At 41.7% G+C, this 27,341-nt stretch overlaps 1 protein-coding gene across 4 annotated transcripts in view; it reads left to right on the top strand.

Annotated features, from left to right (window-relative positions):
• The window catches only part of luzp1 (leucine zipper protein 1), a 51,389-nt gene extending 24,480 nt beyond the window's left edge, over window positions 1-26,909 (top strand). For all 4 annotated transcript variants that reach the window (XM_084914696.1, XM_084914697.1, XM_084914698.1 and 1 more), the window contains 6 exons: window positions 11,107-11,461; window positions 11,579-13,805; window positions 14,559-15,145; window positions 15,238-15,357; window positions 20,324-20,595; window positions 21,166-26,909. In XM_084914696.1, the coding sequence (XP_084770822.1) occupies window positions 11,330-11,461; window positions 11,579-13,805; window positions 14,559-15,145; window positions 15,238-15,357; window positions 20,324-20,560 (3,303 nt within the window). In that variant the 5' untranslated portion in view covers window positions 11,107-11,329 and the 3' untranslated portion in view covers window positions 20,561-20,595; window positions 21,166-26,909. The remainder of the gene's footprint in view (window positions 1-11,106; window positions 11,462-11,578; window positions 13,806-14,558; window positions 15,146-15,237; window positions 15,358-20,323; window positions 20,596-21,165) is intronic.
• Window positions 26,910-27,341: the final 432 nt, after the last annotated feature.

The following is a 27,341-nucleotide window of genomic DNA, read 5'->3' as shown; positions in this document are numbered from 1 at the left end:
GTTGATCTTTTAAGTCATGCAGTTAGTTGAGATTGTATCCTTCTTCTTCTTCTCTATGTGAAATAGAGCCTGATCGATATATATGCTCATTGCTGGTCTGCATATATAATGACTCATATATGAGGCAGACAAAAACAGAGTAATACAGAGCATACACCAAATAACACTGCTCGATTCTCCAAATGTTCAGTAAGCAGATGGATTCAGTTCTGTATCAGCAGACGAGGGAGAAAATACTTAAAACTCAAAAAAGTCTAAATATGGAAAGAAGAAATGGTATTCATGACTCTAGCTCTCGCCTAACTTCTGTCTGCCTCACCTCATTCCTTTTCTGCATTGCTCACACTTGTTCACATAGTGTTGTCTCTTAACAAGTGTCATCATGTTGTGATGTTTTCACGTTCTCTTATCAGTGTTAAACGCTGACACAAACGCATTCCTTTAGCAGCAGTTCATCGTCACACACATCTTTGCGTATTCACACACGCTCATTGCAGCATGAGGATTTTACCTGTGCGTGCTGAAATTGTTTGAACAGCTGTTATTCTACCACAAAACTGCAGTTCAGCTCATTATACTCGAGGCTGATGCTTTAATGCTGCTATGACCTTTAGCCCCCTTGCTCTCAGGGCATGTATGCTATCAACCAACTGTGTGGATGACCCGTTGCAATTTAAAGACTGAACAAACACCGAGAGAAAGTTGTGAAACTAAAGTGACTTGAGAACCGGAACTGGTTTCAAAAAAGAGATTGAAAAAAGCACGTGAATAGGTTTGCCTATTAGATGTCTATTCATGCTATGCAAGCTTATTGAGAAAGCTCCTCTTTCTTTCTCTGTCTCTTTCTGTTCTGTAATCATCTAATCACAGCTTATACTAATTTCATAGTATGGTTTCACAGTGGCCAAAGTCTTCCCGTCACTTTACAAGTGGGACTTTCTGAGGTTTCATTTTCCTACGAGCGGCACACCCACACACCAATACAGACTGACCCATAAAATCTAAAAATGCTTCAGGTCAAAGTTCATGAGCATGACAAATATTTTGTATTCCACATAGTGAATGCTTTACTAAGATTTGAACTTGCCTTTTATGGGCACTTGACTCTTAATCATTACTCATGTTGCTTGGGGATGGCTATTAATCGATTTTACTGATATAAAGCAGTCATCGGTGCTATTCCTCAATTCATTTCTGAGCATGTGGATTCCTATAATGGATTTCAGAATTAAAACATGCTGTTATTATCTTAATTAAAAGCTGTTAAATGTGTTACACAAAACTTCAGGAAAAAGTCGACAGCATGCTAACGTTTCAGACTGGTGGCCTTTGTGTGAGAGAGAATGGATATGTTGTTTTCAGTGCAGCAGTTTGGCGAGTATTTGATATTCACCATTTAAACTACATTATAGTGGTTTAATAGCACTGAATTAACTGAAAGGTGTATTATAACTGGATTTAAACACAGTTTATGACTCAGGTGTGCACAGCTCCGTTTCCATGTTTCTACGTCGTCGCCAGTTTAGTTTGGAGTCCGACCTATATAGGATTTGTGGGACAGATACTGTCACCATTTATTTTATTTTTATTATTATCATTATTTTGAAAACAGATTTATCGGCTGATTTGTTTCTTTAAGACACACGAGATGTAAATGCATTTCTTAAGATTTGTTATGTGTTGTTATTTATTTACATTCTCCCCAACACTGCTCACATCAACTAGTAGTTGTGTTTGTGGTGTTCTAGATGTTTGTGTTTCCAACAGTGACATTGTCAAATGCCCTCTGGTGGACAAACTATGTAACGTCAATGCTCATAACATGGCTGAAGGGTGTTTCTGCCATCTCTTCTTTACTTATTTTTATTTATGTCGTGTTTAATGGCTAATATCACAGACAAATCAGCAGCAGCAGAATCCACTCTCTTCAGTAGCGGTTTTAGATACGGGGGACACGGGCGGTTGCCCGGGGCGGCATTGTGGTGGGGGGCGGCATCACGGGCATCGGCAAAAAAAAAAAAAAAAGCTCGTACTCATGCTGCCCCGACATCAGGGGGCAGCAGAGGGAGTGTTCACCCAGGGCGCCAAACAGGCTAGGACCGCCACTGACTCTCTTCATAACAATACCTACTCTATAAAAGACACTGGATCACATAGGAGTGCTATTTGGAAGGGTTGGTGACCTCTGAACCCAAGCATGGAGGATAACATGCTAAGGGCATGACTCATTAGAAGTAGGAAAATATTTCTCTGGAAATATGTGGCAACTCAAATTGGACATAAATTTTAACCAGAACATCAAAATGAAGGTTTTTCTAAGCTCGCCTTTGTCTGAAATACAAGTGTCCATACACACAGCTATTTACATATGTCAGTGATTTAAGGCACTTTCTAACTTTGGAAAAAATAAAGTATATGTTCTCTTCAGCTGGGTGTGTGTTTAATAGTGCTCATGGGTATTGATCAATGGTCTTGATCAGTGGTTGTTGATCAATGGTCATGGCAATTTGCATATTAATGATCAAGGAACTGACCTCACAGCCCATTGTTCGTTCAGTGGGCTAGTTTCAGCTAACGTATCTCCCACTGAAAATGCTACGTCCAGATGAACTTTTTGGGATTTACTTACCTGGATGATCGAGCAAGACAAAGAAATATGTTGGGTTATACAGATGTCTATCAGAGTGTCTGAAAGTTAGTCTTTAGTATCAAAGGTCTTTAGTATCAAAGGACTTTACAAATCAAAAAGTTGGACTGGGAACAAGTATGCCACACTTTATTTTTTCTTCATGATAAGAATGTACCACATGAGCAAAGTTTATAGAGTTGATAAGGATCTTAAGGATATTAAGCTCATTGACGAATAGGCAGGCTATGGATATGAGTTGATGCACACAAAGCAGTTAACTTTAATGCTCATTTTCTGAATGCTTTTTGTGAAGGACTAAATACTTTGAGCAATTCTTCAACATACTGAATCTGTTCTGAAGCTGAGACAGAAATGGGATCGAAACATCCTCAGTTTAGCTTTTCTGGATCATGGATCATGGATCACCCATGTGGACCTGCATGTGCCTGGCTAAAGCAGGCTAGCATGGTAAAAGCTGTAATGTTCAAAGCTATCTATCGCAGTTACCTTCTTTAGATTATAATGACAACATTCATCAGTTGGGGGTAGCGTTTTGCCAATGGGCGTTTTGAAATGTAACTTTTGATACTACTTTTTATAACTGTACCTCAATTTCCCCACCGACCTCTGCCTTTTTAGCAGGTCACCATCGAAAATAATGGCTTCTCCGGTTAAATAAAGGTTACATTGATTGTCTTGTAGCATAGTGTGGTATTGAAATGAAAGTACCGCCCGGTTCTAGTTCAGCTTCAGTTGATATCCCTACAGCACATTACACAGTGGACATAAAGTCATACGAGTGGTTTCTTCTGCTGTTAGCTTGAGTTAAGAAGGTTACAGATTTTTTTTTTATAAACACAATAATTTACAAAAAGTGCCTCCTGAAGATCATTCACGTAATGAGTGAACGGAAAATATATTTTTTGTTTTGATCTGATTATGATCAATTTATCAGGTCTGCGGTAAAGAGATTTTTTTCCCTGTTTTTATTCTTCCCCTCTAAAGAAAAACCGAGGTATGAACTGAAACCACATCCCAGAATTGAAGTATAAACTGACCAGTAGTTTTGGAGAAGCCAGTCAGCCAGTTGGCAGATGTATCATTGTGGCCTTTTTTTATTAGAAGCTGCCTGATCAGAGTAGGCCTGAATCTTCTAATTTGTCAGCACTGACACTGATTTATAGCAAGTAAAGAGACAGCTCTGTGTTTTTAATATCCGTGTGCTCTTGGGGATCAAAGAATCCATGCATTTTTGAGATATTTTGTGTTTCTGTTGAACTGACTAGATTTAAGTTGCTCCAGATCTCCTTGGCTGCAGATCTGCCCGAGGACAAGTTAGCTACTGACTGGCTAGTATTTTCGGGTGCTGAGTTTTAAATAGCGCATCAAATATACTTCCCCTGCTTCTCCTGCTTCTCTCCTTCTGTGTTGCAGCAACAGTGACTTGTGGATGTAATCCTTATTTCTGTTGGAAAACATGCTACAATTAACTGTTTGGCCATAAAGATTAGGAGCAGAGCCGAAAGAAAAAAGCTCTGGGAGCTTTGAGTTGAATTCAAAGGCACATCTTCAATCAGGTCATAACCAGAGAAGCCAAAAATGTAGTACATGTTTGGAACAGCAATACTCTTCCAACGAGCCTGACAACTCCTCTTGCTTTTTTTCACTCACCCTGCCACATCTGTCTTACCCTCTCTTCTACCTCTTGTGGGCTTTCTCATCCACATCCTCCCTCTTTCCCCTCCCTCTCATCTACTTATCATGCCCATCCTCACAAGTGTAGTGGTGGTTTAAGCCCCAGCAACAAGGCCCTTGATGTAGACAGACAGGGGAGGGGATAAGAGACCTAGAAATGGGTATGAGTTACTAGGCTCACAGGGAAGAGGATGGTTACTTTTCACCAAAGCTTTCAAGCTAAAACTGACGGACTGAGAAATGTGGGTCACAACCATAAACTGGCCACAAGCAGAACTTTTACTTACCTTAAGCATAACTTTTGACCACCTTTCAGCTGGACCGACCTGATACTGATACTCAGAAAAATTCTCGATGCAATTTTTGATACCAAGGGGGATAAAATTAAGTAATGGGGGTTGATTAAACAAAGATTTGAACAACAATTGTCCATACAAATGTTACAGCTGCTACAGTGTTGTTTATTTCCTGTTTCTGTCTAGTTGCCAGTAAACTTTTCTCAGCTTCTATCTGGCGCTTTAACTGAAACATAACACTTTTTACAAACAAATGATTGTGTTATTCTGTTAAAATAACAGTCTGTTGTGACTGATAGCATTTTCTGTTTAGCTTCAATATTAACATTATTGTTTTATTACTAGCCAAAGCCACTGATGATGACCTAATAGATATATTGTGGGTAACTGCTAATCGTTACATGGCTAGCATTAATCTGTTTGCTGGCCACATTAACAGTTATGACAACGGTTTAATATTTCAGTCTTGTTGAAATGGGAGCTTTACTGACCTCTCGAAAGGCCTTATAAATGCCAGGGTGTGAGTCTTAAAGATGCTTCTAGTCTGATAGCATTTTTTATTATTATTAATTAGTATCAGACTATTAATTTTTCTAATTATCCTACTCTGTACACATGCAGTCTATCGTACCTGCACTACTGGGGGACAAAAGTAATACCATCCCATTTTATGAATTTTGGTATCAAAAGGTAACATAAGTATCTGTTCTGGCAATATCGCTATAACCTTTTTATAGTGTGACAGATGGCAGATTATGCATTTTTAGACTTCTTCTGTCCTTTCCTTTTTTGTTGCTCTCCATCTAACTAACAAATGTTGGTTTTTCACACTATCCAAAGTCTGTGCAACTTGAAGTTGAAGTTAATTTTACATCTTAAGAAAAAATACATTTCTACAGTTGCTGAGTAATTCCATCACCTACCAATCTTTGGAAGAATTAAAAAAAAAAAAAAACCTGACGTATCACCTTACCTTGTTTTAAGGGGACACAAAATCATCACTAAGATGTGTTTTAACATTGAGTGATGTTCTCCTGACACACAGACAGCATCTTCTTTGTCTTTATGGTTGTGGTTAACTGCCATGTCCCCTTACATAAACATATCTATTTTTCTACTAGAGACGACGTTCTCTTTACCCACTATTTCACCACATTTCAGTACTTATACTGTAAATTGCCATTTCACTCTGGCGCTTAAGGAAAAGTCCAACTTGCTATTCCCATCCCACTTAAGCTTTTTCTATTGAACAAGCTACACCGACCTTAGCTCCTTATCCGTTTTTCTGCTGAAGAGCAACACTGCCTTTCACTTCTTTACCATTTTTCCAGAAGTGGTGCAACACTGAAAGGGTGAAAGAAATGGAGAAAAAGCAACATGACAGCACAGGAAACCAAACATTATGGGATGCCGGTTTTCTCTTTCTTGGAAAAACGGAAAAATGCAGGCCAAGCATCAGGTCTCTCCACCATCTTGTGGCTTCCACTCCTGCGCCAGCATCCTTCCACTGCAGTTGTCCTTTCACTCACTCACTGGACACACAAAATACACGATACATGTCACACATTTAAATATTCAAACTGGCAACAACCCCCCTACATGAAGATGTGGTTGAGGCATTTTGATTGGACTGGAGCCCTTCTTTAACTACCGTGTATGAGGCAGAGAAGCTTCAGGCCCATAAGTTCCAACCCAATGTCAAGTGCAACAGAGAGGTGATTTTTTTTTTTTTTTTTTTCTTTCCTTCCTTCTCTTTTTCATGGAGAGAACAGAATGTACTGAAGGCAGCAGGCAGGCAGGAAGAGAGTGGCTAAAGCCTTAATGATATGGTGTATGATTGTAACCTTGGTGTGTGTGTGTGTGTGTGTGTGTGTGTGTGTGTGTGTGTGTGTGTGTGTGTGTGTGTGTGTGTGTCCTCTACAAAGCTTTACTTCTGTATCCTTCTGCTGTTCTGTGACTCCTCAGAACAACAGTAGTCCTGGGAGGCCCCTCTGCTTTCACCTCTTCTTTTTCTCAGCCTCTTCTCTCGTACGTCACTGTTCGGCCCTTCCATTGCATCTTTATTCGTCTGTTGAACTGGACTGATTCTTATATTCTCTTCCTTGTTGCTCAGAAATTGATCATCATCAGATGCAGCTTAGGCCTGCTGGGCTGCTGGGTTACTAATACGCTGGTGCGAACCTAGGCGAGGAAATAAATAGTTACTATAATTTTTATAATTGACCAATTTTTCTCTTTGTTCCCCTTGTGTAATATAAAAATTATGCTTTTTTTTTTTTTTTTTTTTTTTTTTTTTAAAGCTGTATTCCCTGCAGGTGGCTGAATTGTTAAGATAAAAGAAGCTGTTCATCTTCTTGCCATTTGATTGCAGAAATTGGCACATTTAATTCTGCAACTTACAGTTATGACCTTTCTTGCCCATTGAAGGCACAGGTTTAAAGCCTGCAATGGCTTTAAAAAAGAATGGTCTCTGCTACAGTTGTGCGTGCTTTGTGTGTTGTTAATTCATGTGTATTGATAACAATGCCTTGACCATTTCACTTCCTGGTCAAATTCTTTGTCGGTTTACTTTGTTAAAACCTGACCAGTTTTCAGAATGGAAAAAAAAAATGTCCTGTGTAGCTTCAGAGCTGTCAGAAAACATGCTGGCATTAAGAAAGGGAATTGATCAGCTTGTAGGCCTATGTTTGCAGTGCATTGGACAGTTTTAACTAGGTTTTAAGTGGAATTTGTTCTTGTTTACTGAATGTTACGTGCTAAAATCACAGGGCATAATAAATTCATTAAAATCCTTAAAATGTTTAAATTCTCTTTATCATTTTTATTTTAATTACAAAACTAACTGGAGTACGGTGTTTCACTTGAATCCCATATACCCTGAGGGCTGAAGGTAACTGCCTGCTTGAATTGATTGGTAATTGAGTCATGCCTTGGTATCAGTAACACTGTGACCTTGGGTTTTTACCTTCACATGTTCCTGGTTTATTATTCCTTGCTTTCCAACAGCTATCCCCATTTCACTGGAACCACCTACCATTCATTCTTGTCCGTTTTAACACTAACTCTCTGACTTCCCTTTATTTCTAAAGAACCTCAGTGACTTATTCAGATGGCGTTTACGGTACTCGCTGAACTCGTGTTGCAATCAACAGTTTCTGTGCCCTCATTTTTGTAACAACAGCAAAATAGAGCATGAAGGTCAAGTAGTGGACATCCTGTCCACGTTTCAGGGAAGTGGAAGAGGCCGGCATCATATAGCGACGGGTTGAGCACTCTCCTCATACAGTCCTATATCAGAATTGGGTCAGATAGTTGCAGGAGTTACCCAGGTTTGTCACGTAGTCAGAACAATGCAACCATTGCGGAAGAAAATGAATGGGAGGAATGTGTTCAGAAACTAATGACTGAAATATCTGGTTACCAATTGTTCCGATCGACCTGATCATCTGAGCAGACGGGCTTTTAAATATACTCTCTGTGGCTGGGCCGTAATTTATAAACCGTGTTCAAGTTAGGAATACACTTCTGCGAAAAGAGAGAACTGGCCAAGGACAGCTTGTCAGTGTCCCGGATAGGAGCAGACAAGGTAGCATGAGGGACTGCCAGTGCCCTGGTTAGTCCATCATTAGGAATGTGTCTACATAAAACGGGTCAGTTTCCCTGCCTCAAAGCTCCTGCCCCCATCTAGGTTTTCCATAATTGTCAAACAAAGCACAGAACAGGGGAATGAAACTTGGAGCTGAGTTCAGAATACCTCAGCAGCCCCACTCCTGCCCTACTTCCTTCCCTCTTTATCCTCCCTTTAGCATGTTTTCATGTTCTTGGCTGTACAGAATATCCTACTGACTTATGAGTAGCCAGTTGTGGAAAAACAAAGGAATATAGAGACATAAATGGAGTTTTAAAAGTGCTTATCTGATCTGGATCTTGGATTGCAAAAGAAGGAATGCATGGTCTTTAACTAAATACTGCTTGGATTCTTCTTTTTCATTCATTCATACAGTAATTTCTTTAGTGCTCATTTTTGGCTTCCCCTCTCTTCCTCATCTTGTTTCTGCTCTCCGCCTTTCACCCACTAGCCTTTCCTTTCCCTCTTGTCTTGTCCTGAACATGGATAATGAGGCCCCAGGCCTGCCATAAGTGAATCATGTATGTTGATTGGTTTGGCAGAAGCAGGCCCTTGCCAGAGTCACTTTGCACGCACTGCCACCCCTTGAAAGCGTTCTGTTGGCCATGCTGGTGTGCGTGTTAGAGAGAGATGAAGGGGAGACATGAGGGAGAGAGGGAGGTAGAGAACTGGCAACGAAATAAAGAGTGAATGAGAGGAGAGCTAGGCAGCCTGCCAAGACAGGAGTGTCTGGATCTAGCAAAACACATTTATTAAGCAGGACAGGGCTTAACTGGAGCTGCTTTTCGGGACCAGATTTGGACACTAAGTCAGGATTTGGAATTATGTTAAAGATAAAGTTAAAGATAAAATTATTTTAAAAAAATAATAAATGTGTTGGATTGTTGGTCAAGATCATAGGATCACCAAACTGGTCATATTTCTACCTAGTTTTGCTGTCTAGAGCCTGAGGCACAGAGTGTCATTTACTGGACTTTTTGTTTTTAGCTAGGTTTATCTTTCCTGCTTTGTGCTGAAGTCTACAGAGTTGTCTTGAACCTAAATATTTTTGTCAGAGTGTCTGCTCTCTGTTTTTAATAGATCGATGGGAAGTTCTCTGTAATTTTACTCTGCTGGAAGGGGATCAGTCGGGACAGCTTTGGAATAGAGCGACTAGCTCTAGACAAGAGAGATAAATTGGTCTACAGCTCACTTAACAAGCCACAGCTGAGCAATGTCAGTGCATCAAAAGGGACTTATAGAGTAAGGTGTTTTGGCATTCAAATAGACAGCTAGGCAAGCAGTTTTCACTCCAAATTCTTCCATTTGTCTTCCTTCATACTAAGCCCATGTTCTTTATTTCCTCAGTGTCTTACACTCCAGAGAGAAGATTACCAAACCACTAGACCTCATGAAAGTGAAAAATAATTAAAACCCTACAGCCAAAGCCTTTGAGTCCACATTGTGCTTTGTCATTAAGTAATTTTTGCTATACTGACTTTCAAAGCTTACTGCTTTAGTTTATGTTCAACAAGACATTTTATGAACTGCGGGCTGAGCGGTTTGGGTTTTTTACACCATCTGAAACTATAGAAAATATATTATTCTGTCTTGGCGCAAACCACTACGACATGTTTTACCGTACTGTATACCATCCACATACGTGGTTCAAAGAGGTGAAATATGTTTGGTGAATTTACTGCACCGGTTGATGTTTTGCAGCAGTAAAAGTTATCTGCTTCAAAAGCAAACTGCAGTAGTCTTTTTATGTAGTGGTGTGTAGCTTCAGACAGGCTGCCTGAGCTGAATCCGGGGTAAGGAAGAGAGACTGCTGATTGTCAGGGGATTAATAAATGATGATGTTGTGCCCTGCCCTTAGGTCGATTTTCTTTTTTTCTTTTTGCCCTGGTCAGAATCATAGGGGGGAAGGGACGTAATGGGGTCTAAAGCACGAGCAGGAGAACTCACTGCTTGAGTCATGATTGACTTAAGTGTGTTGACAGTTAGATTAACCAAGACTCTGCCTACAGTCAGACTGTAATGTGCTAATATTCTGTGTTCTCATCGCACTGAGCCATGCTGAGCTTGCAGTTAGGCCTCCCACTCTATTTTTACATCTTTGTACTAACAACAGAAAGACACAGTGACGTAAATATCCCTATTGGCAAGAATTACATTAATTCTTAATTGTCTAATCTGCACTTATGTTGGAGATAATCAAAACCTCCTTGTCACAGTGTTCTCTTTTTAATCGTTAGTGTTTGAATGGACTATGAATGGTGTAGTGTTGAGACAGACCGGTAATGTAGTGGAGGACGCTGGTGTTATTGAGATATGCCACTGTCAGCAAAAGCAAGCAGGCAAGAATCGATATAGGATCAAGAGCAGGGACTCAGCATTGTTTGTGTGGGTGTGGGAGCATGTGGAGATGTACTAAAAACCTTGTCATCCACTCGCATCCTTTAAATTATGGGCAAGATGAACTGTATGGCAGTTTAATGGCAAAAGGGAAGGGAGGCATAGTTATGGATTATGTTTGATTATCAAAGTAAGGAAGTGTATTTTTGACACAATTTTTCAAATATGAAAAGATCAGCTGACTTTATGGTTATTCAGAAAAAAACAATTTCTCATTATGTTGCACAGTTGTTATATCGACCTGTAAGTGTGAATTAGGTTTAAATAGTCTGTGTGTGTGTGTGTGTGTGTGTGTGGCCTGTCCTTATATGGTCTCCATGTGCGTGTGGCACAAGGTTCAGTGATCTAATTTCTATGTTCTCTGACTTACTTCCTGTACTTACTGTGTTACTTTTGAGAATACAAATGGTTGTCATTGTGAAATTAGAGATGACTAAGTGTTCTCTCTGTGCCTCCTACAGATGACAGATTTGTCTGCTGAAAACCACTGAGGGAATTTTGAAGTCTTAAAGAGACGGTGACAAAACGAATCAGAACAGCCTAACAAGAAAAAGGAGCTTTTCCTTGACAGCCTAAAGAACTTGGTAGCACAACGGCACAGATGTGGACTCCCCAACAGATTTTCATCAGATAATCTGGACAACATAGAAACTTGGTTGATACAATAGAAAGAAATCTGGAACCATGTCGGATCATAAAGACATGACCCATCGCCACCTGAAGCACAAGCTGCAGAGTCTTGGCCGAAGACTTGATGAACTGGAAGAAGCAACAAACAAGCTACAGAAGTCTGAGGATGAGCTTCTTGACCTACAGGTAAGTTGTTGTGACAGTGTGTGGAGGGTTGTGTGTGTTTGTGCATCTCAAAAGAATGACTGAAGTGAAAAAGAAACGCAGTACATGAAAAGAACCGTTGTACTCTCTCCTCTGCAGGACAAGATTATCCAGGCAGAGGGAAGTAACTCGTCCCTGCTTGGTGATGTGGAAGCCCTGAGAAAACGTCTCTTGAAGATCCAGGGGAAAGATGAGGAGGTACGTAAAGCTGAGGATCTTTGCCGCACAGTCAGAGAGAAACTGGAAGAGGAGGAAAACCTTACGAAAGAGCTAAAGGCAGAAATAGAACGTCTTCAGCGACGGATGGCTGAACTCGAGAAACTGGAAGAAGCTTTTGGGAAAAGCAAGTCTGACTGCAGCCAGCTCTGCCTTAGCCTCAATGAGGAGAAGAACTTAACCAAGAAGCTCTCATCTGAGTTGGAGACACTAAAAGCCCGTTTGAAAGAGGTGGAGGGGTCTGAGACAAAGCTGGAGAGAACGGAGCAGGCCTTGGCTATGGAGCTTGAAAAGCTCAAGGGATTCACCCAAACCTTTGTGAATGAGCGTAAGAGGCTGCTAGAGAAACAAAGAGAGGATGAGAAGACCATTCTGAAGTTGGAAGAAAAGCTGGCGCACCAGAAGAATCGCTTTGGCATGTCAACGGATTCTGGCAGAGCAGATTTCATGAGCTCAAGAATTGAAGATGAGCTAACATCCACAGCGCTCTTAACAAGTAAGCTGGCTGGACGGAAGAAGAGCCTTGACTACTCAAAGCTGTCTGAGAATGAGAAAAACAGCGGTCTTGAAGGCTTGCAGGAGGACAACAAAGTAAAGGAGTTGACACAGGAGGTAGAACGACTGAAGAACCGCCTTAAGCAGTTGGAGATTGTGGAAGAGGATTTGAAGAACTCTGAGTCCAAAAATGGTGAGCTTCACGAAAAGTTCCAGATAGAAAGGGACCGAGTTCGAAAGTTAAATGAGCAGGTGGAACACCTCAGGATGCAACTGTGTGGAAAAGGCGGAATTGGAGGAAATGGAATTGGTAACTTGGATAAACACGGCAATGGAAGCAGCACTGCTAAGGTCATTGAAAATGGCAAAGTTGAAAATGAAGAGACTATCCTGAAGGGAGGGTTTAGACAAGAAAAGCCTAAATATAGAAGTGCAGCAACTGTCCCAGAGCCAAGTTCCCCAAAACATAGGAACAGAGATTTATCTCCTCAGCATAAATCTTGGAACAAAGATTTCAGTAACTCTGAGAAGGGTTCTCCCAAGTCAGTGAGAAGAGCCCTGAGTCCTGCCCAAAAGAGAAGGACACCCAGAACTACAACTACCACAAATTCATCTGATAATGGTATACGAGATACAGTGCGAGGAGCTGAGGAAAAGCCAAGAGGAGCCACAAACAGCTCTGTGAATACAACTTCTAGTGATACCAAGAAGGTGTCCGTCCTTAGTCGATACCCTCCAGCAGCTAATGACCAGAAGCCACTAAGGACAGCTCACAAGCATACAGATGACATCAAGAAGAGCAGAGAAAAGTTCTCAAAACTGTATGTAGGTAGTGACAGTGAATCTAACAGCTCTGATGTCGTGCATGACAGTACCTCCAGTACCATGAACAGCATCTCTGCTCTAGAGAAGGAAACGGTGCCTGTCTCCGATCAGGAATCAACAGACCAGATTCAGGAATCTGTATCTTCTTCTATTTCTACTATATCCAAAGCCAATGGCTCATACACAGCCTACAGATCTCACATCAATCCCTTGCTGCCCAATGACCAGGGGTCAGAGGGTCATTCTTCTGCCTCAGAAACAGAATCTACTGGATCAAGGCCATCTGAGCTGGACCCTACAGCTGAAGCAGCTGAGGCAACTAGCACAGCTGTAAGCAGTAGGACTGTAACCTCCAGGTATTCTAGATACCCTCAAGTCCAGGACTCGCATTCAGAAGGTTCCTCCTCCAGGAGCTCTTTTGATGAGGAGCTGCACAGCCGGTCACAGGGAGCTGAGGGAGGTCACCAGGGATCCATGCATACTCCAGCAGGGATTGAAATCCAACGAGTATGCAGTCCTAGAGAGGCACTGAGGTCAAGAGCTGTGATCAAGCCTGCTATTGTGGAAATTGACAGAAAGGAAGTAATGATTTCAGAACCCTTGCCTACAAATGGGAAACCCAAGATCTCGACCAAACCAATAGTGACTACTACCAATAAAATCACCAGTAGTATAACCATCTACCCAAATGATCCAAGCTCTTCCAGAACCAGCAGTCGCAGCAGCAGTGTGTCCAGTGAACCTGCGCCTATTAAAGAGCGCCACACATCTACCAGTAACATCGTTATAGGTACGTGTCAATAATTTAGAACGATCTAGTTAAACTTATACTGCATTTTTCAGGACAGGATCTAGATACTAATTCTAAATAGTACAGTAAAGACAACATTTTTATTTGTTGTCACTAGAAACCTTCTAATTAGTGCTCACAACTTGCAGCACTCACAAAACTGTAGCACACTTTTTGGACAGGCTGTTAGGGTAATTAAACATGCTACAAGCCCCATTATTATATGTCCAGAAAGTGGTGCATGGTGAACACCTATCAGTCATCAGCATCTGCTTCCCCAACATTAAACCTCAGTAAAGGTTTTTTTTGTAGCAGTCTGTAAATGTGCTTTTGTCTTCTGTAAGGTTGGGTGTTTTAATGTAATAACCCCTAGTCATGTTGGCGGCAGAACCATCTGTCTCTCTGCAGAATGAAATTGTGTTCCCTGAGATGATCATCTTTATTCAGTTCAACTCAGAAAATCCCAACAATCTCCCCCACCCCCTGAGCCACAAGGCTCAGGAATAGGCAGCCACCTGCCTTGACTGGTTACAGATGAGGGGAAAGAAAAGAGAGCCTAGTGACATGGTAATATTTGCTAACAAGCATTAAACACAAACTTAAGCTGATAGGATGTCATTTGTTTTTGTCCTGAGCCAAACTGTTGGACCAAGATTAATTTTGCACCCCCCAAAAACTGATATTTTAAAGCACATTGCATTACTGTCAACTTGTTGCATCTGTATAAATGTATCATTTTATTTATATTGCCAGGCCCAAACACTGACCATCATGGCAGTATTTCCGTCCCATATGAGATCTCCATACCCAAGAGTGAGATCACTTTGCGGCCATGCCAGGACCAGGACTGTGGGCCACACAGCCACAGTGATTCATCATCAAGGTCTAAACTCCACAACTCTTCCAGGGTGGAGACCACCACCAGCCACCTGTGCTGCCAGCGCAGCAACTTTAGCCTCCAGTCCCCGGACGTCACTTCCTCAGACTTCAACGACACAGAATCAGGATTTGAGAGCAGCAGCAGCAGCACGACCACCGTCACCAGCTGGAGAAGCCAACGGCAAAGCCAACCGTCACACGAAGACAGTTTGCCAGATATGAAGAATGTGACCGTGAGAAGCCCCTGGAAGAACAAAAGCGCCATGTCTGTGGACGAGGGAAGTCGAGGAAGGAGTACGAGAGCAATGACAGATGGCGGGTCTGAAGATGAAACCGAAACTGCAACAACGTGGAGGGCTTACAGGGCAACCACCTTTGACACAGAGGACTCTGTAAACAGTGGAAACGGAGGCAGCGGAAATGCTGCAGCACAGAAGGGAGCCAAGCCGTCCCCTGCTGAGGTGGGGAAAGTTAATAAGTGTATATCAAAGTAATTTCACACACAAAACAGAAAAGGAAAAAAATAATAGAGGGAATTTTCTCTTTGTCCCAGGTGTACATGCGTAAGATCTCTCAGTCTCCCCCTATGGAAACAGGAGGGTTGGGAAGGGCCATACCCCATGCACCCGTTACCTCTCAGTCCTGGAGCCGATCATATTCACAGCAGCCACCGGTAAGGGAAACTGACTTCAGGTTGTTAACACTTTCCTGTAGTAGATTCAGTTTTATAGGCTTTTGTTTTTATCAGATATGATATAAAACACACGTGGCTATTGGATCATTTTTGTTCTGCTTTGAAATATGCTTAATGTTCCTTGAGTCTGTTTTCTTGGTACATTTCTCAAGCATTTGTAAATTTAAAAAAATGAATTGGTGATACTCGATTAATAAAGTTGGTATTGCGCTTAGAGTATTGTTCTCTGCAAATAGTTTTAGCATGAAGATAAAGACTCAAAGTGCAGCTGCAGGCCTTAGCTCCTGGTGTGTCTTTGCATTAGAGCTCAGCTGGTATTTTTCCCTGACGCCAGGCTCCGTGACTTCAAGCTTAGCACAGCAGTTCTGCAGGCCCCACTCCTGCTGCCCCAGTAAGCACAAAGAGAAAAGGGTGGGACAGAAAGTAGTGAGGATTGAAATGAAAAAGACCTCAACAGGGGGAAAAGTAGGTTAGAAAAACCTCAAGGAGAAGAAAATAGCTTTCTCCTATGTGAATGTGCTACCACATCAGTGAGAGACTCAGTTTGCTATTCTGGAAGACACCATGTAATAAGCAAAGGTGTCTGTTAAGGTCTGCGACTTTATTTTATGACTTTATTTTGTACATAGTATGTTGTCACTGTTTATAAGAGCTTAATTTAAATTTTTTTCAATTTAGGTGTGGCAAACTTTTCCACTGTTAGCCTCACATATTACATTGTGATATGTGGGCCATTGTGATTATATTGTGATATCATGTATTTGAGATCATAAAAAATGGAGTGTGAATATTTCACACATCGAAGGATGACGTAAAAACCTATCACAGTGTTAACATGTGTATTTTGTATGTAGTGATGCTGCGATTTATAAATACATCGTCATGGATCGCTGTCATGCATTTTCAGTAACGTGTCAGGGGAAATCTGGGGTTTTGGGTCTTTCAGCATCATAACCATCTAACTGGGGTTGATCAGCATGAATCCCTGGAGCAAGCCAAGGATCTCCCCACTTCTACTCCTCTTCTAGTGGCTTTTTCTGTGGATACAGCGTATTTCTCCCTCCTTTGTCATTCAATTCACTCCTATCCTCGTCAGTGCTCAGTAGAGAGACAGACCGCTGTAATTGCGTCACAACTAGGTCGCTAGGCACAGCTTCAGCACGTCTCCACAAATCCCTTGATTTTGGTGCTTGTTTGATAGAGTCTGACCTGACAGCCTTGTCTTCTCAGAGTGTAGCATGGGTAACATTCTCTGGGACATTTGATTCCCTGTCTTATCCAAGCATTTTTGCAGTTTTAGACCTCAAACAGCTGATTGTTTATCAACATGTCTTAATTTCTTTTGTAGGAAAATGAGCCTGCAGTGGCTCGAATCTTAGTCTTTACTTACATATCCGCACTACTACATACACATACTATAGTATATAAGTTTACTTTATCAAAGCAGGGAAAGCAGGCTCAGACACTGGAACATTAAGCTGGAGTCTCTCCTCTGAATCAAGCGTGGTATAAAAACAATACAGCTAGCATGGCCTTGGAGCTATAATTGCCTGCAGGACTCCTCCCCAGTCATTATCATCAATGGGCTTAATGAAATCTACCCAACACTGAGCCCCAACCCTCAAACGCCCCCTTTCATCACTGATATTTAGCAGACCGGTAGAAAAAGTGTGAAGGGCCTTGCTCTTTTTCTTTATCATAAAACCCTGGCATTAACAAAATAACCTTGAGTTTTATATTTTTTAATGCTCCCATCAGGCAGTGCCCACTCAGTGCCACTCGGCCTCGACCTTAGCTCTGCAATTTCACAACCTGAAAGATAAGCCTCCTGTCCCACATCACTGATGCTTTGTGGTCCGGGAACCCGGAACCATCGAACAAGTCCCGTCTTCGTTGTTTAAGATCGGCTGTGAACTGTTAAACCACCGTCCCCCTGTTCATTTTTTTTGTCACTCGTGCACTTTTTAATTTTATTGTGGGAATTTCCCAAATCCACTCATTCGACTCTGCGGTAGAACCTTGTTCATCATGACATTTCCTGCATGAACTGGTCACTCGATTTGGATAGCAATTATGTGCAGAAATTACCCCAGTGCAATAAAAAAATAAGTTTCTTCAAAAACAAAACTGGGCTTTGAAGCGTGTCTTGGAGCAAAGCCGATCATCTTTGGTTTGGATTTGTAGAATATTTCAGCGGTCTGAACTGCGTCCGTTCCCAAGAGGCTTGGATAAATACAGCTGTACTTAGGACAGTGGAAGGTTGGGATTAGTCTGTGTTTGCAGTGTCAGAGGTTGATAAAAGAGGGTTGTGTTATTACAGGGTTGCAGACGGAGCCGCTCTCAACATCATTAACTGACACCCCATCAGTTGTTATTCAGCTGGGTGGGCATCTGTGTTCCTCTTGATTCATCAAAGGTTGTTTTTGTTTGACATGTTTGCTCCTTGTAAAATTGTCTTTGAACCTTAAAATGATGAATGAAGAACATTTTAAAAAATCTTGTTTTTCTTCTAGAGATTTAAACATCAGATTTTTGTGACTATCTTTCATGCCCTGGTGATGGAAGGAGAGCAGACTGAAAATCAGCTTTCTGTGGACCAGTGAGGACATATTGGTCGATAGGCATTAAGGAGGAGAAAACACTCCCAATTCCTATAAGTACCCTCAGCACCCTGGGCAGACTGATAGCTTATTGATTAGCTTTCACTTTTGAACCTCATGTATAAATTATCTAGAGGTTATTTATAATAGAGACAGACGGACATCTTTTCCTCCAGTGAAAGGTCATGGTCATATCTAGTTTATCTGAACCAACACTTTAGCAGCGTGGCTAAACTATCAACTGCTTTGGCTTGTAGTGATGGCATTTATCGAGACTCATTCAATCTTTTATCCTTTTAGAGCTTCTATGATGTTCAAATTTGTGCAGTGGCATCAGTTACCCTTTGTTCTACAAGTATGAGCAGATGGCTTGATGGTTAGCATTGCTGCTAACAATAAGCATGCTAGCAGGGAAAGCTGTGTGTGTGCCACAGCTCCACCACACACGTTCACACATACACAGCCGCTTGCATTGCATTCCAAGCACACTTGATTTGAATTGCCTAACAGGCCGGCATTTAAATAGGGGTTGCTTGTTTTCTGTGGCAGTCACTCCACACCTTAGACTGCAAGAACAGAATGTCTTTGTAGTACTTCCACCCCATTGTAGCAGTAGGAAACTTCAGCCTGCACTCGAATGAGCTGTGAATTTACGTTTGGCCAAGGAGCGAGGCACCAGAACATATTATACTGGCAGTAAAGTGTGGAGTCAAGAGTTGATCCACTGTTAACTGTCCTCCTGATTTTTAAAATCATTACCAGTGAGATTGTCGGAAGTTCCACCTCTTGTGAAACAAGTCATCAGCAAACAAGCAACCACAAACAGAAAAAGCTGATTGTTTTTATCCATTGTGTTTATTTCACAAATCTGTTGGCCATAAGTTCATCAAAGAGCAAAATTCATCCTCCTTGTTTTCTCTTGAAATTCCAACATGGATGAGTTGCATAGGCATTTATTAAGTCAGACACACTTAGTCATATTTCAGTATTTTGGCCAAGATGCTCCTTCAATTGGAAGCGGGGAGAGAAGCCATTCTCATGTCAGTGCCCCAGATAAAAGCTGAAGCAGGTTAAACAGCTATGCTGGCTTTGTTAAAAGGATTAAAAGGACATTCCTGGCCAGTTCTCCCTTGGAAATTTGATTAAATCTCGAGGGATTTATTGGGTGGAAAAAGGTGAAATAAATAAATAATCCTGAAAACGTAAAACTCACAAAAATACTGCAACATTTCCTGGTTTAGTCTGTACAAAAAGTGTAATTTGATGTGGACAAAGACTCCAGAAAAACCTGTTTCGACATTTTTTTTTTTTTTTAGTCTGGCTTCATATTTTTCATAGATATGTGAAACATTAGACTATTTTCCAAAAGTCAAACTAATTTTCTTAATATCTTAGAGTATGTGGCTTGTTCATTTGACATATAAAAGCTGGTTAAAGAGCAGCACTTTTGTGCAATGTGTGTGTATTTGGGGGGTTTTGTTGCGGGTTTTATTTAACCAAGCATTATTTTAATTCCACTGCCATGTGTTGTACAGTACAAACCTCCCGTTGGGTGTAGGAGGAACTCTACATCCATTTCGAGGAAAGTTCGTGAAAACTCCCAGTCTTGGAGCATTAACTTACCATAGAAGGAGAATATGCCACTTGACGGTTTCCTCCCACAGTGACTGTAGCAGGAAGTGACCACACTGAGCACACCCACTTTGGCAGCCTTCACTGGTGACTGATTTCCTGTCTCCCCCAGGAGACTGTGAAAGGCAGACCAGCAGGGCTCCATTAAAGCCAATTAGCAAGAATGCTTTCTAAAACTGCACCAGAAGCCAACTCCAGCCCACCAAATGTCACTAATTATGGTGCTTTTTTAAAAACTGAAATTACAGGAGTGGGGTGCTGTTTCTGTGTGCTTTAAGAACTGCATCGTCATCCAACTCTCGCTTTCTTAGAGAAGGGTTACTGAGGTTATGAGAGGGGACGTGCCATTGTATCCACCACAAACTAGAAACTTGGGGTTTGTTTTCTAGTGAGCCCGCCAAATTATAAATCTCTCAGCTTGGGGTATGTTTGGGGTTTTTGGTTGGGGATTTTTCCCCTGGCAGAAATCCACATGGCAGACTTTACTAGTTGCACACCAGTTAACATTAACGACATGTAGTCAGTGCCCGCATAAGACAAAGGTCCGAACAAGGCCCCACAAAATGCCCAGAGCTCCTATAGACAAACTCCAGAGTTTGGCATTAAATTTCAGCAAAGAAATCCAAATTATTCCTCTTAAACTTGGAAAAGCGCTTATTTCAGATGCCAGTTAATACAACAGCCAGTTTTTAAATGTAATTTCTTTCTTCCAGGCTTCTGATAACTTGGACCCCAGTCCAAACCCGAGTCACAGCCCAGCCTCTTGGAGACGACAGATACCCAGTAGTGATCTGGGGACCTCTTACGATCGGATAAGCAGGACACCCGGAGCCTCCTCTAGAGGAGGGGAGCCCTGGTCCAGTCGGGGGCAAGGCTTAGGGGCCAGAGCTGAGGGGAGGAGCGGAGCGGGAGGCAGACCGTGGAGCCAGCGTCAGTCAGAGCAACATTAGACCAAGTGAGGAGGAGGATTGAAGCAAGTGGGCAGGTAGGAGGTGGCTGGATTTTCTTTTCTTTTAACTCCTGATAGTTAATTAAAATATACAATTATTAATTACCCCTTTTGGAACAGCGTCTCATCTCTAAAGGGGCTTTCTCCTCCTATTTATATATTATTGTCATAGCGACAGTGATGAAATCTTTGCACAAGGTAGTTTACGAACTGTGCTGCAGCAAAATTCTCAAGCAGTGAAGTTTAAATATGCTTTTTTGGCGACTTCCTCTGGAAAGACTAGCATAATTAGGGATAAATTATGGAAAATGAGAGAAAAGCTCACTTTGAACCCGGATAAGCATACAGTAACTTCATTTAGGATTGGAGACCTCATTCCTCCATCATACTAATGATATTCACATTTTACATGTACAGCTGATTTGCCGTAAAAGACTGGAAATTAATAATTGTGATTTAAAGTGGAAGTGTACCAATGAGCTCGGTCTCAATTTTTCCCCCCATAATTGCTTGCAAATTATCTTTTATCTAGTTACGATAACATTTGTTAAAAATGAAGTATTAAATGTGTCTCTTTTCTATTCATTTTTCCCCCTCCCATAACAGCACTCCATTAAGCTCTCAACTGCAAAATAAGGGCCAAGCGCTAGTTTCCCATCAAATGACGGCTACATAGATCACCACCACCTCCAGCAGACAACAGTTTTGCAGCCACACTGAACAACAAACCACCGACCTGATGATGAGTGTACGCTGAGACATGGACGCTTCTTCCTATTCAAAACTGTTCCAGAAAAAGCCGTGCATGGAAGGTCAGCGCCTGTACAGTGTTTTTGGAGGTTTCCTCACCGGCCAGTGTATTATCTTCTGCTTCTTGTGTTGGATGTATTATAGTGTAATCCTGAAACTTGACAAGGGAGAGGCTGGCACGCTGCGCAGGGCTGGAGATTTTCCTGTGCGCCAGAGTTGGAGGAAAATAGACTCAAGAGAGTTTGTTACAGTAACCTCAGAGTAGCTGGAAATGTCACTTGTGCTTCAGAATTTCAACTTTTCTTCATCACTGAAAAGACAAACCCAATCCTCAGTCAACAGCAGTGCATCTTTCTCTCTCACAGGGCTGGATTTTCCCGTAGGATTCTCTATAAAACCAAACGATCGCTACTTTAAATGTGACCAAAAACAGGAAGCGAATTACCCTCGGTTTTGTTTCAGACTCGGTTTTCCTTCTGAAAACCTTCATCCAATCCCATCCCTTCCTCCCTTCACCAAACACAAGCCATGCAAGCGTATCCACAAAACAAGACGCAAACACATCCACATTTTTAACTTTCGGTTTAATTTCAGCCCGACTTTCCAGCACGCGGTTACCTCAAACTGGATTTAATTTGAGGTCTTAGATGCTGAATGAAGATTTGCATGTTTCTAAGTAATAAATGAAGAACACTTGAAAGATTGTGACTCAGCATGCTTAAAGGGTTGCCGGTTGGCTGGATTTTAGGTGCACGCGCACACACACACACACACACACACACAAATACAAATACAGACATACACACAGACACATTTTTCTTTTTTCTTTTGTCTTCACAGGCCAGGACCTTGTTTATGTTTTTCTGTTATTTTGATTCTTTTGTAATTCGCTTCCTGTTCTGCACCATCCTTCGCTTTCTTCTCAACCGTGTCATTTGAAAAAAGAAAGTGGACTGCACGCAATGAAATGGAATGCACATGCAAGAAGAAAAAATAAATAAATAAAAAACAAGAGGATGGGGGGTGGCATTGTTTATAACCTCAAACCATGACACAGTTTCCATGGTTCTGTCCTCATCCATGTGTTTTGAAAGAGCCATAGCAAAAAAGGAGTTTCTGTTTGAACTGAACTTTGGACTTTTGATTACCAGCAACCGTGGCCTGGCAGGGTGGACATTTTTTTTTTTTTTTAGTGCTGCCATAAGTACTGTGTACACACCAGTCATAGGAACGACCCAAGGGCGTTGGACTTCTAACCAGGAAGTGACAGTCCTGCTTGTACATGACTTGGTTCGCCGTGCGAACCGTGCTAGTGTCTCTCTTTCTTATTTCTATAGAGGTGTATTATTTTGTTACGACGATAAACAACACCTGGTGGGTTGGTATGTTGAAGCAATCACTCATTGGCAGGGGCCACTACGGCGGAGACTGTGCAGTAGAATTCAATTTAGCCACCGGCCAGTAATAAAATGAGGTGTTTTTTTGTTTGGTTTTTTGCTGAGGTCATCAGAAACCCTGCTGGCGTATTCAAGTTTCTCCATAAAGTCTATCAACAGGCAGCGGCAGGATCTTGAGACTGTTGCAGAAGAGTGACTGCAGAATGACAGGCTATGTAAACTTTTAATCCTAGAACAAAATTTATGAATGTTGCTCAGGAGGAATGCAGCTGAGAATGACCAATTGCTCGATGGCTTAATGCTCCGATCCAACACGACTGCATTCTTTGTCTCTTGCATCTGTTAAACTGTAGACGAGGGGGGAAAAGAGAGAAAAACAGAACCATAACTGTGACAACTCTGGACCAAGTTCTGGATCTGTGAAAGAACTTGGGACTTTTTAAAAGCCTGCTCTCCATCTGGCTCCTCTGCTGTTGTGGATTTTAATGCTGTGTTGTCGGACCCTGCTGGGGATGATCTGGTTCACTTATTTTTTTTGTTTGTTTGTTTTTTGGTCTCCTGTATTCTACCAGCCGCCATCAAGCTGTAATATTTATTAGTCTCCACATATGTGCAGGTTCTTTTATTGTGAAAAGATCTGCCTAATGGCAGGACCTCTGTCTATTGCCACTTTGTCACTTTACAGTTTATGCAAGCAGGAGATTATATGCAATTAAACTGTCCCCCCACCCCCACTGCAATATCTGTAACCATTTCAGCCGTCATCGTGTACAAAAAGAGGTGATGACTGTGTAAGTGAGAAGTTTGCTAGGTTAAAACTAAAAGTTTACCTTTAGGAATGCACATTTTCACCAGTCTGTCTTTCCATTATGTTTACCTTCTTGCAGTAATATCTACAGCAATCACATCTACGCACCATTTCCTTACACTTGCAGTAAACATAAATAACATGCAATACAAACATGTAAGGTTTTGATTTGTTCCGTTTGCATTTAATTGCATTTTTCTTTTATTTGAGAATAGTTTTGGTTGACATTGTAAAATTATTTTTAGGGGAAATCCTCCCTGAACGAAGATGAAATAAGATTCCCGCACAAAACGCCAAAACTTCTTTTCTAACCCACCTCCAAAGCATCCTGTTAAAGGACACGAGCCACGCCGCTGTGTGGATTTGACTGTCAGAGTCACAGGGTGCAGTTCTGCCCCTGAAAGGCTTGCTTTGTGGCTAGCCGCCTCCGCCGGCTTTATGATGGCGCAAAAACGGACCAGACGCACTGTTTAGAGCTCTCAGTGCACAAGCCAAGACATGATGATCATGTAGTCCTCCTGTGCTCCCTTTGTTATTGGTCTACTTCTCATTTACCAAGAGAGAATGCCCTCTCATCCCCAGTCTCTCATCTTTTCGACCAATTTTAACTTTCCTTTTAGGATTTTGCTAAAAATCAAGTGTCCCTTCCTCCTCCCTCTGTTTCTCTGTATTTCCCTTAGATTCTCACTTCCTAAAAGGAAAACCTTTGCCCTAAACAGCAGTGATGTGTGCTACTGGTGCAGAGGCTCGTTTTATTGAAGGCCAGAGGCCTGTCACCAGAAAATGATGGGCAGTTCCCTGAGTAGCTGAAAGGTGAAAGGTCAGGTCTGGGTCTAATCCTGTCTCTACATCTTGATTCAGGGCTTCTAAATACAGGAGCGTCAAAAATGGCCAGCTTGGCAGTGACGTGCACTTGATGATAATTAAAACATCCAGGGGGGGGGTATCGAGTGTCCGTTTCTCCCAGATATACACGTGCTCTTCTCTTAGTGTGTTTGTTGCTGTTGTTGATATGTCAGCGAGGGTTCTCATTTAAAGCTCAAGTGGCGTCTGCAGAGCCCTGAGTTGGCTGGAGGGCGTTTGTGGGTCAGGTGCAAGCACCTGAGCCACTGCCCATTATCCTGCCTCATGACCCATAAAGTTCTTGTTACTGTTTTCCTCCAATCCAACGTGATACTCCACCACCGATCCCTAAGCAGCACCACTGTGAAGCATTTCTCCACCTGTGAGTTGTTTCTTTTGAGTCTTTCTCTCCCTTCTTTTCCCTAAAGAGTGTTTGAGTTTGGGGTGGGGGTGTCCCAGCTATCAGAAACTGTAGGTTTTACGATGCGTGGCAGGTTTCCCCTCCTCAAGGTCGGGTTCAAAGCAAGCCGGGCTGGGTAAAGGCCAAAGTTGAAACTATGCGATCCACCTTTCTTCCTTCTAAGGCCCCAATGTTCCCAAACGCTACTGCTAAACCCGATCGAACATCCACTCCATCCAGTGAGACTCTGTGCCAGCATGAAGACCACCTGTGGCATCTGTGTGCGCTTATGTGATTGTGCAAAATGCAACTGCTCACAGGCGACAGGTCTTATTCAATGCTTCGGTGAAAGTTGGTGCAGTGTTAATATGGTGGAATGTACTAATTGGTCTTTGGGGGAGCTGCAGTGATAATTTCACAGGTTTTTAAGGATTCCGGGGCTGTTTTCTTTTCCTGATGTCTCTGATTTGTGATTGATGGTTGAATGTGGACTGAATTACAGCAATGGTGTAATAGCTGCTGTTTAAAAACAAAAAGAGGCTGCTTCTGCTTTCCTGCTAGGATTCCAGCTAAAGAGTTAAGAGAAATCCTCTGAAGATGTGTTGGTATATCTATAAACATCCGTTATTTTGTTTTTCCTTTTATAAAAGTAGACTAGAATGTACTTAGTGGAGATCGGAGGAATGTTAGCAGGCCCTTGTCCTCAAATGCCTCCATTGTGAAGCCAGGGTTATGGTGTCATTGGGGTGTCACAGGCTGTAATCTGCACTTAACCAGCACTTAAACAACTAATGCCCCCTTCAAGTCCCCCATTGTTAAAACGTTTCCTCTTCTGTGCCCTCAAAATTGTCCATAGCTGTTTGCTGAATGTACCACAGCTGGTTATGTAGGGTTTATTATTTGTTTCTTTTCAAGAATCATCTCAACAGGTAAAGGAAATTGGCATGCACTCAGTGAAAAATCATGTTTGCGTCTCAGCCTTTTAACAATGTGCCAAAATCATTCCACAGTATTTACAGTTTACAGAGATGGTGCAAGAGTTTCCCCAAGAGGACACGGTGTCTCTTAAGGTTCTGAAATAAAGGGGAAATATAAGTGAGGTTTGTCTTTTCTCTGTCATCTCTCTTCTTATGTATTTTTTTTCTCTTTGTTAAACAAAAGATGTCTTATTTTGGAATCTATATTGGATAGATTTTATTTAAGGAAAAACTAATTTTGTAAAGTGGGCCTTATTACTGAAATATATAAAGTATTTGTCCATCTTGATTTAAAGACTTTTTTGTTTTTCGAGGTAATGTATCTCCTTTTTCTTTGTCACACTCCTGGAGAGTTCTTCTTCATGTATTTTGTGCTTGGTAGTTTTAATGCAAGACGTTTCTCACAACTTGGAGACATGATGACGCACCGTGGATGAGGAAAAAGAGAAAGAGAGAAGCCAGCGTCGAGCGATGGTCTTTGAAGAGTGAGAGTCACGTGCGTTTTATCAGAGCTGAGCAGGTCTCCGGTGTTGAGTGGTTCAACACGTGTCGACCCCTTTTCTCTTTTTTTGTTTCGTGTTTTCTTTTTAAATCGGGGACCATTCACTGCTCCAGCCTCTCGCTCATAAATTCAGGGTTTGTACATCTTCTGTGCTGTATGTTTGAAAGTGCTGCCAAAGAAAGAAGGGTGCAGGTCCCCAGACATGTGTATATATTGAAAACACACAATCTTAACAGGAACAATCGGATAACGAATTAAAAGAATACATTTTTGTTTAACTGGATGTTCTCTCTCTCTCTTAACGCTGATTCATCCACATCTAAGAATTTCTGAACTGTACAAATGAGGCGTTTATTTGGGTTTTATTAATAGATGAGTGTATATAAATGTGTGTGCAGAACAAGGAGACTGACAGACAGAGGTGTCAAACACAGACGTATATGTAATTAAAATCAGATCAAAATAGTTTTATGATTGATTACTGCTTCTCTGTGTCAGCAATGCCAGGCGTACTGTGTGGGGAGGCTTTTTTTTTTTTTTTTTCGATTTAAACTTAATACATTGTGCATGTTTTAACCTTTCTGTGGCTGGCGCACTCTGCATGTAGGTCTCTTGAAGCTGTACAGCAGACCATATGTATTCCAATAAAAATAAAAACCGACCTGTTTGTAAAGCGTCTCCGTGTTGGAACCTGTGTAAAAATGCAAACGTGTATGTTAATCTCATTTTATGTTCTTTGTCCAACAAGCTCAGCAAGTTTTGATTTCATAGCGGTACACCCATTTTTTGTGTGTGTGTGTGTGTGTGTGTGTGTGTGTGTGTGTGTGTGTGTGTGTGTGTGTGTGTGTGCGCAAGAGAGAATCCTGGTTTGGAGTGGAGAGAACAGCAGCTGATGGTATGCAAAATAAGCAGGGAGACAAATGAGGCAAAATTGGTCAGGTACAAAGGGGGGAAAACCGCAGGCTGCTGTGGAATGCAAAGTCAGCACACACATCTTTCTCTTAAACAGCTATGCCTTGCTTTGTGAAAGCCAGCATTTCTTTTCCTGCAACTGTAGGTTACTTTGAAATAGCCCCGTCTTACTCAGTAAGTCACTCTTTTTATG

The sequence above is a fragment of the Perissodus microlepis genome, chromosome 19 (assembly GCF_051167445.1).
Source record: "Perissodus microlepis isolate ML-2025 ecotype Zambia chromosome 19, ASM5116744v1, whole genome shotgun sequence".
Classification (NCBI taxonomy): Eukaryota; Metazoa; Chordata; class Actinopteri; order Cichliformes; family Cichlidae; genus Perissodus; species Perissodus microlepis.
The sequence above is the reverse complement of the archived record's forward strand: the minus strand, read 5'-3'. Positions and strand labels throughout refer to the sequence as shown.